The sequence below is a fragment of the Mycteria americana genome, chromosome 3 (genome assembly GCF_035582795.1).
Source record: "Mycteria americana isolate JAX WOST 10 ecotype Jacksonville Zoo and Gardens chromosome 3, USCA_MyAme_1.0, whole genome shotgun sequence".
In the NCBI taxonomy this organism is placed as follows: Eukaryota; Metazoa; Chordata; class Aves; order Ciconiiformes; family Ciconiidae; genus Mycteria; species Mycteria americana.
This window is the reverse complement of record NC_134367.1, coordinates 66296411-66309997: the sequence shown is the minus strand read 5'-3', so window position 1 is coordinate 66309997 and position 13587 is coordinate 66296411. Positions and strand designations below refer to the sequence as shown.

At 39.3% G+C, this 13587-nt stretch overlaps 1 protein-coding gene across 5 annotated transcripts in view; it reads right to left on the bottom strand.

Annotated features, from left to right (window-relative positions):
* Positions 1-13587, bottom strand: part of ARFGEF3 (ARFGEF family member 3) — a 98522-nt gene that overhangs the window by 13196 nt on the left and 71739 nt on the right. For all 5 annotated transcript variants that reach the window (XM_075498826.1, XM_075498821.1, XM_075498823.1 and 2 more), the window contains 10 exons: positions 12361-12540; positions 11756-11900; positions 10492-10614; positions 8136-8239; positions 6428-6572; positions 3607-3735; positions 2884-3060; positions 2190-2304; positions 1466-1568; positions 629-760 (listed from right to left, as the gene is read on the bottom strand). In XM_075498826.1, the coding sequence (XP_075354941.1) occupies positions 629-760; positions 1466-1568; positions 2190-2304; positions 2884-3060; positions 3607-3735; positions 6428-6572; positions 8136-8239; positions 10492-10614; positions 11756-11900; positions 12361-12540 (1353 nt within the window). The remainder of the gene's footprint in view (positions 1-628; positions 761-1465; positions 1569-2189; positions 2305-2883; positions 3061-3606; positions 3736-6427; positions 6573-8135; positions 8240-10491; positions 10615-11755; positions 11901-12360; positions 12541-13587) is intronic.

Below are 13587 nucleotides of genomic sequence, written 5' to 3'. Positions count from 1 at the left end.
TTAGTAGTGAGTTTTAAATTATTTGTTAAATGTCAGCATTATCCTCTAGCTCTCAGTAACTCTCTCTCTTCTCTGCAATCTATATCCAGGTATTTATAAAGAAAAAATCTGCATTCCTCTTCAAACTCTGCTTTGATACGTTGAACAAATCTTGTTTTTCTAGTTTCATATCACAGCCTCTGTTCTGGTGCCTTTGTTGCCCTTTGAAATTATCACTCTCTAACAGAGTAATTAAAAATGTATATGACATTGTAGATGAAAATTCATAGTGCCACTACTATTTCCTTTTCTCTATCAGAAACATTTCCACTGATGTATGCTAGGGTTGCCTTTTTTAAAGATACATTACACAATAGGCTCATCGTCAGTCTTCCTCAGATTCCTGTGCATCTTCCTCCACCCTAGGCATTCCTAATTCCTACTTACAGGGGGACAGTTTTAAGGGTTTTTTCCTAGTTTTTATGACTTTTTCTCAACACTACTGTTAGACAAATAAATGTTAGCCTGGTGATGAGGAAGTCTTTGCCTGTAGGGTTTGTGAGGAAGGTGGTGGTAAAGATGTACTTTTATAAAGAAAAGCCCCAAGTTTAAAAGGTTCTCCTACCTTCCCTGAAACGTCAGTCAGTACCTGTTGTGCCATGGCTCTGATTCTCCAGTATTCAGCTTCAGCACTTGGCGAGAGGGAGGGGGCTGCCACCTTCACTTCACAGGCATCTCCACTAAAGCTTTCAGAACCACTGTGGAAATAGCCCAACAGGTTCTATAGAGAGACACAACATCAGACTTTCACTGTGCGTTAAATGAAGTCAGTGACTGTAGCGTTGTCCAGCCTGTTCATGTAATACATAGATACATCATGTAATGTAACGTAATACATAGATACATACATTACAGATGTAATACATAATACAAGATTCAGAGTGATCTGTCCCATTACCACCAGCTGGTGACCTGCTGTTTAGCATTTGATGTATTTGATGTAAAGGTGTTACAACTTCTTATGTAGTCTGGCCTGTGATGAGGATTTTTTTGTTACAAGAAAGATAATGATTTGAGAAATAATCTATATGGAGCATGCAGCTACAGGATTAAGGAAGCAACTTCGTCTTTTGTCTCGTTTTAGCCAATCCAGAGGAAGAAATAGATTAAAAGGTAAGTTTTCACCTACTAAACTTGTCTGATTTCATACTGGCAGGGTAATTTAAAGTACGTCTGGACTATTAGTGACTAGTGTTGTCTGCACGTGTTTAGAAAAACTGATTTCAATCTCCATTGTTGATCCAATACCTTTCATTGTGAGCGAATTGACAAAATATAAAAAAAAAGCTACCACATAATCCTTACACTTCTTTTCTTGGCTCTGTACCCAAAAACTTTTCTGAAAAAGAAGAACCAACCTGCCAAAAGTTAGTGAGTCTATAACTAGTGTGATTACATTTTGACTGTCAGCAAAAAGGCAGTTTACCTTTACTGGCTCCAGAGTGGCAGAGAATGCGTCCTGCAAGGCACAACACGCAAGCCTCCACATCTCTTCCGTAAAAACAGGCCCTGCTGTCACTAACACATACCTGCAAGGACACAGGAAAACATTACCATGTTCAAGAAGGAACTAGACAAATCTTACTTGTAATGGGATAATGTTGAAAACAGAACAAAAGGCCTACTCAGTAGCTAGCTAATGATATCCAGTCTTCGTGGTTGTTACCCTGACCTATTTTTGTAATTACACTGTAGTTTTGACTTTTTTTTTCCCCTTTAAGTAGTCATCTTGCCAGGACAAAACCCACACGTTGTGTAAGTATATAATGCGGTGCTTATTTTGATTATGACTGTAATAACTGAGACTGCGAAAGGTATTAATTACCTCTAAAGACCTGTGAACTCCAACAGAAAGACCCTTGATTATTTTTCCTAAGGATTAATTATTGACTAACTGCATATAAGTAATATACAAGTGCTTTTTATAGGAATGATACACATAGCAATGCCTAAAATCACAGGTTCTGAAGCAGACAGAAAACAGCAACAAAACGTTAGTAAGTCTAAAATTCATTATTCAAATAACAAGAGATAGATATATTGTAGACTTCTTTTGAGATGTTAGCCAGCTTAATCAGTCCACAAGTTCTTCAAAGATATAAAGACATCTTTTTTTTGAATATGCTAACAGAGTGAATAGACTGTGTTACCTGATACAAGAACAGCCAACTCTGGAAATAATTTCTGTTGGTTCTGCTACACAGGCTACCAGCAACTTGAAAAGATCTTTCAGCATAGTATTGATCATATTTTCATAACCAATATCTATAAGAAAAAGACACAGACTGGTTTTAACATCATTGCCTTTTCATTATAATTAGAGACAAGCAATCTTGCTACACTTACTGCTATTCAGAGACTTTGCAAAACCAAATCTTTTTATGCAGCTATCACTAGAGTTCAACTTTGAAACATGCATCACGTCAAACTCAAATAAGAACAGTCCTTTTGATGTTAACAATATAAAATGTCTGGGCTTAGGTGGTACTGGAGAAATTCTGTTAGATCCTGTTTCTGAATATTCTAGTTCTTTATGATCAAAGTCTTAGTATCTTCTTTTGGAAAGTATAATACAGACTGTGATGATTTAATTTTGAAGATAGCCCTGCTCTGAGTGGAGGCTGGACTAAATAACTTCTCTAGGTCACTTACAAGTTAACTTCTTCCATAATTCCAGAGCCTATAAAAGAAAGAAAAAAAACCCCAAACAAACAGAAATTTTCAACCATCTTCCTCTTATTTTATGCTTGAGTAACAAAAGAGCAATGAAACCACCTCCCCAAGTAGCTCCTAAGTAACATGCCACTGATGACTGTCAGTAGATGTGACAGTGCAATGACATACCTGAGTGTATGAAATTTTGAATGTGCTCCACTACGAGTTCACAGGAGAGGCCAATGGCATGCTTGAAATTAGCAGATGCCACATCCCAGTAAGAATGGTCACCATGGCTGCGATGGAGCCAAAGAGACATCGTGGGAAGAAGAAGATGTACAACTGCATAAATGCCAAATCCTGGGCCTTAAAATAAACACAACGATGGTTGTATGTTTTTGCTTACAAAGCCTACATGGACAGTAAATTTCCTAAGTTGTTCCAAGCTTGAGGCCAGGGGCGGTGCTAAAGAAAGCAGGTTCTGAAACATTTTTTGTGGGATGAGAGGGGTAAGCCGTTTTGGATCTAGTTGTGAGGTAGTATATGAACATTTAGCCAACTGTTTACCTGCTGTCTTTCCCAGCAGGTCTACAGGACTATATAATTTTCTTTTTCCATTTCCTGGACACCAGGCAAACGTTTTCTGTGGCTAGGACATTGATAGAGTACTGCACCTCTTTATTTGTGCAATAAATGTAAGAGTATGTTCAACATACTCTTACAAGATGCCTTTTGTCAGCATAGAACAATGCACTAACTGGAACAGATCACACTCTGAGAAAATCCCTTTCTATTTGAGCATGTCTCTGTGCAGCTCTAGCATGAGTAACACACTTTACACAAATGGTTTAGGATTCTAGAGGTTCAGGTCAGGGCTCTACTAGCTCACATTTTATCAAGCTCTTTCATTACCAGGTGTCTTGGCAACATCCCTCAGCAATTCAAAGAGCAGATCCAAAGTAGGAGGCTGGTGCTGGCGGGGACAGTTGGATATGGCAGTTGTTAATTCTTCCAGCAGAATAATCCAGACGTTGATAAGGCCTACAAGTAAACAAACAAAGATTAAAAGCCATGGGTGAGATACTGCATTGACCACAGGTGGGACCTGCCCTCAGAAGTTGATGGAGGCTAAGAAATTAATTAACTTAAAGATCATGGGTTCTTGCATGTTCACTGTTGCTGTGTAATGGTTGGGGGCAGTATCAATTTTTGAAATGATGGTCTCCTTTTCCTTCCCTTTTTATTAAGTTTGTGTTTTGTCCCATCCTTCCTCCTCCATGTACATCTTGTTCTGGTCTTCTTTCTTAGTTTACTACTCCCACTAGTCCAATCTCTTTAACCTTGGGATTTTTAAAATTTTTTTTTAAATGTAAACATTTTACACATCTCACTACCATTGCAAATGCTGCCCAGAATGGTTTGTACCCATTCAGGTTATGCTTCAGGGTAAGGATCCTAAGGTGACTGTAAGGATCCTAAGGTGACTAGCCATAATTTAACTGTCTCTATTTGGTATCCAGAACTGAACAGTAAAAATGCCTCATGACATATCATCAGGCTACCTCACTGTCATCTTTAGATATTAAGAGGTCACAGATAGAAGAGTATTAAATGTGGATATGGCAGAGCTGGACAACTACCAGAACAGCAGTTAGGATACAGGTAGTACTGCAAGTTCGTATCTACATTAGCAAACGCGTATCTCTAAAAGATTATGGGATACAACTAGTTTTCAATACAATTTTGAAGATGGTTAGGAATTGCTGCCCTTTAATTTTTCACAGATCACTTAAGTACTTGCTAGTTCCCCATGATATTATGAATGACCTTGTATATTACACTCACAATGCTCCTGCAATGTATAACGTTATTCTCTAGTTAAGTCTCCTTAAAAGGCTATGGGTTTATTATTAGGCTCAAATGGATTTTACTTTGGTTCAGTAATAAGCCCCTCTTTTCTGCCACTGGTAGCCATGCTGATGTAGTCTGTGTCTGCATGATGCTTGCTGGCTAATTATGTTCCAAAAGCAATAAAAAAGGCTGCACGTGAACTTAAGATGCACTGAGTTTGCTGACTGCAAGCGTCTTCCTGAGAATCAAGGAAAACACAGTGAAATCATTACTTAGTAACTGGGTTGATCATTTATTTATTCACACCACTTCCACAGGGCAGTATGTATGGTGACATTGTTTGGAGTCGTATAGACTTTAATGATGTTTCTAGATAAGGAAACAGCACAAATCACTCAGCACGAAATCTGGGTATCTTCAAATCTGGAAGAACTGAGTATCTCTTAGAAACACTCTCTTGAAGAGTTTGGCATGGAATCAAATACACTATGAAAATACACTGCACCACCATATGGCAAAGTAGGCTAAAACATTTTGCCCTATCTTGGTACTGACTTTCAGCACTAGAGTGCCAGGTGAAGCAGTCTTCTGTCTTTGTAAAGTCAGTTTGCCTAGCAATGTTCTAATACCGTTACCAGCTAAATAAAAATTGGGTGAAAGTTTCAGCACTTAGCTCTGACAAGAACCATATCAGAAGGTTTCTTTGCTGCAGGGTGGCATTTCTATTCACAGCAAGCAAGACGTTGATAGGCAGAGCCACTTTAGAACAGTAGGCAAGTGGTGCTCACCTGAGGTGGGGAGACCCTAGGTCAAGCCCCAAGCCTGACTCAAAGCACTTCAGTGACTTGGGTCTCCCACATCCCAGATGAGCATCCTAAAATTTCCAGAGAGAAAAAAACCCAAACATAGAAAGAAGAAAGTAAAAATTAAAAAAAAAAAAAAAAACAAAACCCTAGGACTTGTGGTTTGCTTTTTTCAGAGAGCAGCTTTTCTCTCCTTTATCCAGGGTAGCAGTGGAACAGGACAATCCATGTGGTGGAAGAGCCTAGACAAAAGTAGGTACCAAGACTCATTCTGGTGAGGCATCTGAAAGAAATGCATTGGAGTCAGCCTGCTTTCTGCCTGGTTGGAGCTGGCTCTTCACAGAGGCAGCCAGGTTGGAACAGCTAAGTAGTTCAGATATTCAGAAGTGACTGTACTGCTTCGAAGGGCCATCATGAGTCCAGAAGCAGTAAGGCTGCATTCCTCTGCTGCTTGGCTGCATGCAGATCTAGTTCATCAAACACCTGATTAATCCACAACCCATATAAACCACACAAATAATCAGAAGAAAAATGCTGCTTGTTTTTCTGGAGGTCATAGTGCTTTTTATGGACTTTAGAAATACACCATTTAGTTCAACAGACCACAGGACACAAGTTTGGAAACATATTTAAACAAGTATTCTTTATCTTTCTAAACTCTAACTCAACACTGATATTTTTTCTGTTAAAGGCAGGCCTACCAATACCAACCTTAAAAGGTTTTCACTCCTTTACTTCAGCTGTGGTCTAGAAAGCATTTTTGTGTTAGCTCTCAGAAATAAATACTGGTTGTATTATGAATATCAGGATAATTAAAATATTACTAATGAAAACATTATCTTGTCCCAAGAGAGGGGTTGTATTTTTCTCATGTATGAGCTGTATCTTTTAACATAAAGAAGGTGACGTGACCTGAACTTCCAAGCTCTGTGCGCACACATACGTGTGTGTAGACAACGGGCAGACAGTAAACTATGAAGTTTTTCCCCTCCTTTTTGCTTTCAGCAGTTGGCAAAATTTAGTGGCATGTGGAAGAAGCAATTGATTAATTCCGCATTTACTGCTTTCAATGCACTTACCAGTGTCGTCATCAAAGTCAGAAAGGATGCACTCAATACCATCCTCACTGCTGGCTGACTGTTCCTGCACTCTTTGGGGCAAGTTAACCAGCCGGCCACTGAGGAAGATGGGTTTCAAGGGCATTTTATAGATTTTGGCTAATAACTGGGGGGGAGGGGGAGAAAAAAAGAGAGAAGAAAAGATAAATATATATATGGGAAAGTTTGTAAAAGCTATCACATACAACACAGGTATGTAAAAAAGAATAAAAACTATGAAACCAGCATAATGTCAGCATCTGTTCTGTTCATCCAGCAATACTGTAAATGAAAAACACAACTAGAGGCCAGAAATCTTCTGTTCATTGACAAGTAAGGGGTTGGCAGGAGAAAGAGAGGGAGAAAAGCAATCTAAATAACACATTTTTGGGAAAGGAGTGTGCTCCGTCCTCATTTGTGAAAGACAAATGTTGCTACTTACTGAGTGCACCTATGACCTAAGAAGCTCCATTAGCTGTACACAGAATATTTTGGACCTCTGAAGGACTAAGTAAAAAAGGACTGACAAAAGGACCTGTACAGGTTTACTTCAGAGCTCCGTTGCCTGGGTTGTCCATTACACAACAAATACAGACTTTGCAGAATTGTGCTATAGCTGGAATACTATCAGTATTTTACCAGGCCTTTCTAAAGTAAACCATGTATTTGCAACATACAGACAGGATTTCTTTTTCGTCATTCCTGTTGTTCTTCTACTGGCAAGTTAAAAGGTATAACAAGATAAAAATGGCTGCTCCTTTTAAAGAGGAGAATATATTTGTGCCTTACTGTGGACTGGGGTTTGTAGGGATGAGGAAGAGTGATGTGATGCACATAGCATACAGGTAGAACATACATTATACATACACATAGATATTCACTAAATTTTTTTTAGGTGAACAAGATAGCAAGTACAGTTTGATACATCTGCTGTTTATTATTCTGAGCTGCCTCATTCTTTCCTTCTCCTCTCAGTCTGTGTACTGAATCTACGTGTTATATCTGAATTTAGATATTAAGTCCTTTCAGCTATGGTAATATCCTTTGTTATGCATTTGTATTGTACCCAGAAAAAACATGGCCTAGGTCCAACAAAAAGACCTGCAGGTACTTGAGAAATACAAACAACATTATGAAATCGGACAAAAAACCGTCCTTAATAGCCCTGGATAATAATCTGTGCTGTGTCCAAGGAGATTACAGGAAACATGCCAGCATTCTAATTGTTAGAGATTTGCCCTGAGCTTCAGATACGTTTTCATGGTACAGATAAGCTGCTGCTGCGTTTTAGAGGGTGTAACCTGTTGCTCTTCTTAAGATCTCTCAGGGGGAATTCTCAGGGGCTTTTTTTTTTCCTCTTTCATTCCCAACACTGTTTACAGTAACTGTTTAAATAAGAATGAATGTAGCTTTGAATATGTTACTACTAGGTTTTGAACATTCACATTTTCCCACATGCTCTTTGGGTCTGAGTGTTTTCATCTCCTCAGTTTTCCCACCATTAGCTGGCCTAGAAGGTATGAGATTCCTTCAGATCGCCACTCTCTATCTGGCAGTGCAGGTTATTACCATCAGGCTTACTACAGATTCTGTTGTGTTCATGCAAACCACCTAATCCTTGATGCAAAGCCTGGAGATTAGAACTGTTTCCTAGGCCAGCTTAGTACCTGTATAAGATTGTTCATCATACCTGAGAACATCTCCTGAGGTAATCAAGCGCGGGAAGGCACAAGTCTGTAGATGCACATCCTGATCCTGGCACACAGTCACCCATCTCCTTACAATCTACTTCCCCTAGGGATAGGAAAGGTAGCATTGGGAAGGACAGAAGAGAAACAAACATAACATTAGTTTTCCTTTTTCATTCAGTTGTGCCCTAACGCCTGAATAGAATCCAGAAAACATCCTTTGTTTGATCTTATTAGATGACAACCAGATGATTCTCATACAAACAATACAGTAATATTGGTCACAGTTTATACGTGGACTTTTATATGAATAAATGCTTTAATAAATACATGCCTATTTAATAACTCTTTAGCAGAGCTTTTGGGAGTTCTTATAATCATACCTTATAGTCATCTGTCATATTGACTCCACTCCACTTTTTTCCACAGGTGTATGAATTACTTGCTCATATTCACCCTTTGCTCAATTAGTATACTCATTTTTTTCTACTCATTCGCACACCAGTGCCCTGGAAAACTCTTCTACCACAAGTTCTTCCTTTTAGTTTATTTACTCCTCAAATACACCATTTTATATTTTGTGTTACAATATTTCCTTCTGCTGTCTAATTCAAGCGTCAAGGTCTCACAGTTTCAACTGTATGATATCCTCAGGCTCTAGTGTCTCAATATCACAGGTATTACTAATTCTGTGGCATCAGCAGACTCCTACTTTTAGGTCAGCTTCACAATGTATTAAATAAGGAGATCAGTTCCAAGGCATCCTGTTGCAGAGCTCCTCCTTGGATAACTTCATTCACTCCAGCATTTTCCCTGTCTGCACAGTCTGTTTTCCTTCCCTCTCAGCCAATGTTCTGCCCACCCTAGAATACTTGGCTCATTTTTCCAGTTTAGCCAAATACGTCCCATTCAGTGCCAAATCTGAAGCTTTACTAAATGCCTATATACATTAACATTTTATTGCCTTAAAAGCTATTCCTCTCATAAAAACCACAAGATAAATATTAAATCCTACTTTATTCTCCTTTCACTACATTTATTTGCTTTTTCTGTGCCCTTAACTATTCCCTCCATAATGTGTTTTAAAGTCTTGTCTACTATTGACATCAGCCAAGTCAGCCAATGAAGTTTGAATCCTTCAGTTTTATGTTAAAAATGCACATAAATGGTAGTATATTTGCTATTGCTCAGTACTGAAGTATCCCATAGTCCTACTACCTTTAATACAAAAGAAGATCTTGCTTTTTGACATGTAACCATAAAGGGGACAAACTTATCTCATGAAACTGAGAAACCTAAAGAAATAAAGACAGGCTTTTAAGTTCTCCAGAAGGAACCTGAGTTCCCTCTATTGGTGCTGGACATGCAAGTTTGTTTCTCTTTTGTAGTAATAATTACACTTGCGGTCTGTCATCACAAGCTGAATTCTGCCCCTGTTGAAATTGATGGTGAAATAGCTTAATAAGGCGAGAGTAATGTTAAAGACTAGATCTGCTGCAGTTACGTGCTTCATTTAAATCAAATGGAGTTGCTTATAGACCTAGATACCTCTGTGAATTAATATACATATTAAAAAAAGCACCCCATTTTACCACTCACTAGAAGTTTTGCAGTTTACATAAGGGGGGGAAAAAAAAATCATTGCCACAGTTCAATGAAAAGTGTCAAATTCTAACGATCAAGGCAAGCCAGGGAACACAAACATGGGGACAGAATGACCCAACACCATTTGCCTTTGTTCTTAAGTCTGGTGAAACACCACAATTACTCGGCAGGGTCACCTTGACTTGACATGCGTGGTCTCCGCTGCTCTCAGTAACACAACAAAACAACTAATCATGGGGACAGCGTGTTGTTAGTTGCAATGCTTATGATCTCACTGAAGGTTCAGCAGGTTTTCAGCATTGCATATGCCAAACTACTGTTGCTGAGGTGGGCAAAGGCAGAAAGGAGCCATGTGGCTTTGACCGCTGAATGTAAAACATACCCTGTTCTGCTGCGGACAATCCATGCTGTCACTACACAATGCCAGGCCATTTCCGCGATATTCTTTTTTTTATTAAATGAATATAAGCAAGTCCTGATGCAAATTAAGATAAAATGAAGCAGACATTTAACAGTGAAATGCATCTTTGCTGCTATAACAACTTGAAGAATTGATAGCATTAAAAATGTTTCTGAAATAATCCCTTGGTCTTGATTTTATTTTATTTTTTTAAAGCATTCTGGACTCAATTTCTTCACTGCCTCTCTCTTCCCTACCGTACTATGTATTACATAACTGAATTCTCCTCTTCTGCAGGATCAAGTTTGACATATCATGACTTAATAGGATAGAAGGAAAATAAAAATATTTACCCAGTCCTTTGACAAACTTCATAAGGCACATAATATAACTGGTGGCGGCATTGGCAAAGACTTGGATGCTGTCTGTGTTTAGAAATGCTTCAAAGACATCAAACACCGGAGCCTGGCGTTTCCCTGTGGAAATAACAAGATAAGAACTCTTCCCCATCCCCCATAAAGGTGATTTTCCAACAGTTTTTCAACAATTGCACTGAATCTGTAGAATCTTTTCTATTCTGGGCAGAGACAGAAATGATCTTAGAAGTAAAACCTTCTCTTGCTCCTGAGGCAACTTGTGTAGCCCTTCATAGGAAGCAATACAGACTCCCTCCTTTGCCTTATCTGAGGCAGGTTGCCTTATCTAAGGCAGGTTGCTGAACCTAATGCTAAGAGCAGGTTTGAGCTCTTGAACTCAGCTCAGTAGCTAACACTTCTGTTTGGTGGAGGTTTCTGGTTTAGACCTTGATAACTGCCAAGATGACAGCAGTCATGTGGAAAACTATTCAGATGATACAGTAACAAAATAGCCTTGCTTTTCCTAAGTAGAGTATCAGTCTCCAAAAGCTGTATACACTTGCATTTCGGCATCGATAACAACAGATCTGAAAGACAAAATTTAGGAGGAAAACCATATCCCTTACACATGACTTGTAACATTTAAAAATCCCTTCTAATGGGGCAAAAGAACAGTTTAAAGTGGTTTTCCCATATTACCCCATTTCCACACAAGCAAACATCTCTGGGAGGGATGCAGAATCATTCTTACAGCAAACATGGTTTGTAATAGTGCTAGCAATTTGAAGCCTTGTGATTAAGTGCCTAGACAAGCACTTGCCTAGATTATCACACTAACTTACCCTGATGTATAAGAGCAATAGGTTTCACATTGTAAGACAGACAGTCCACATGAGACATGGTGGTTGTATACAGTATGCTTTCCTTTCTTTAGCAGGACAGTGACAAGGGGCCAGCCAAGCTCAGTACTCCTGCACTACTGTTTTCCTCAAAAATATTCAAGTAGGTTTAAAACATTTCTTTCTTATTCTACTCATCTGCCAGAATCTAGAAGATAAAAAGCCAGAACACCACCTCTGCTTTCCCTCCCACTCCAACTAATAAACCAGATACTTCAGTACAGCCCTGGAGTATTGCAGTGCCACTGCTAAGTGCCACTGTTCAGGTAGGCCATTTAAATATATTGAGTTAGTTATTGTGTCCCCAAGCAGTAAGACAGGGAAACAAAAGCTATCAAACAGTCGGTGCAGTAAATACTTACCCATAGAGTATTCTCCTACAAGGTACTCTTTAACCTCTGACTTGCTGCTGCTGTGCACGGTTTCCAGGGCACTGAACAGGGGTCTCCATCCTGACTGGATCTGGGTAGAACACATTTCCACCAACTCTCCTATAGAGGTGACCACCTGCAGACAGTGTAGGAGAGGTTAAAAGCATAAAACCAAAACCCAGAACTGATACATAGATGGACATTCAGAAGGAATGAGGATGGCTTTAAACACATTCCTAGATTTCACTATGTCAGTCTAAACTGTTTTTTTGGGTTGGGTATTTCTGTTTGTTCGTTCGGGGTTTTTTTGTTGGTGGTGGTTTTTTGGGGGTTTGTTTGTTTGGTTTTTGGTTGGTTTTTTTTAGGTAATAGAGAGTTTTATTTCATTGCTTTAAATCCAGGTGTACTGTGTCTGTGCTCTACCACAATGCTGGCTTAGGTAGGCAGAGCCCTCCTGATTCCTTGAAGATGATTAAGGGGCACCATTTGAAGGGTATTTGGGAAACACTCTCAAGTGGACTAAGTGCACTCTGGAGACCATCCTTCTTATGGGCATGGTAGGCCAGATACAGACACCCTGATCAGGGCTGACTTGCCTGGTCTTGGACATCCTCATCACACAGCTCTAGCTGCATGATGCGCTCAAAGGGGCGGAAAAGCGCCTCATTAAAGTGAAAATGAGAAGGCTCATTCCAGTCTGTCAGCACTTCAGTGAGGATGTCATGGATGAAGGAGACAGCCTTCCGAGACACGTGTCTCTCCTTATGACAGGCAGCCTGCAGGGAAAGGAGGAGTATTACAGTTTGTCCAAGCAAAAAATTTGCTTTTAGTGAGACACTTTTAAGGGAGGTAAGCACTTCATGCTGCTGAACCCTAAAAAAGGCTTCACCACTAATGTGACTAGGGACCCCACTGCGATGAAAATGGGAGAGTACTGCCATGGAAACAGATGACTTAGACTCTGAGCTGCTTGGCATCCCACAGATGCATGAAGGTTTGCTGACAATTCAAAAAGTACAGAGCTAAAAATAAATAAATTAAATAATAAAACCCACAGAACAGAACTCGCGTGAAATGTTGTCTTTTGTTTCTACCATGTGACCATTTTTCCCTTCAAAAAGTTTCTGCATATATTCACCATACCTATCTATGCGTGACCAAACGTCACTTTTTATTTGGCTATTTATGGAACTTAAAGTGAGAAGGCTCTCATCACTTTTGGAAGAGCTATTAAAAAATTAAACACCAGTGAATCTGGATATAAAGTTACTGTTTTGAGCAACTATGCAGATTATGCTAAATTCTGTCCTTTCCCTGATGTTGCTCCTCCTTCCCAGTAATGCCCTCATCTGCACTGAAGTCAACCAAAAAGACTGACCAGCCTTGCATTCTAAAAACATGGACGGTACTTGAGTTTAAACTGGCTTGGGATCTTAAAAGACTTAAAAGTGTTCAAAACACGAAAAGTATTTAAAGTGGTCTCAGGCTGGCATCCAAAGGCAAGTGAGACACTAGTTTTCAAGATAAAGCACTGTTAAAGCATACAACATAACTGTTCTCTGCTATTTCTACTTCACTTAGAGGGAGTCCACTGAGACTCCCCAATGTCTGAACTCTGCTGTAAGACAGTCCACTTATTTTCTTGAGTCAATGAAATGAAGTGCTATGGCAATTTACCGAACAGCTCATCTTAAAACTCCAAAGAAGCATGCTCCCAATAGACCTGGACAGATGACACCACATACCTCACCAACAGAAAGGAAGGAAGTACTGCATGTTTATTCATACCAATGATACAAATCAAAAAGCTGTGAGAAGTCAAG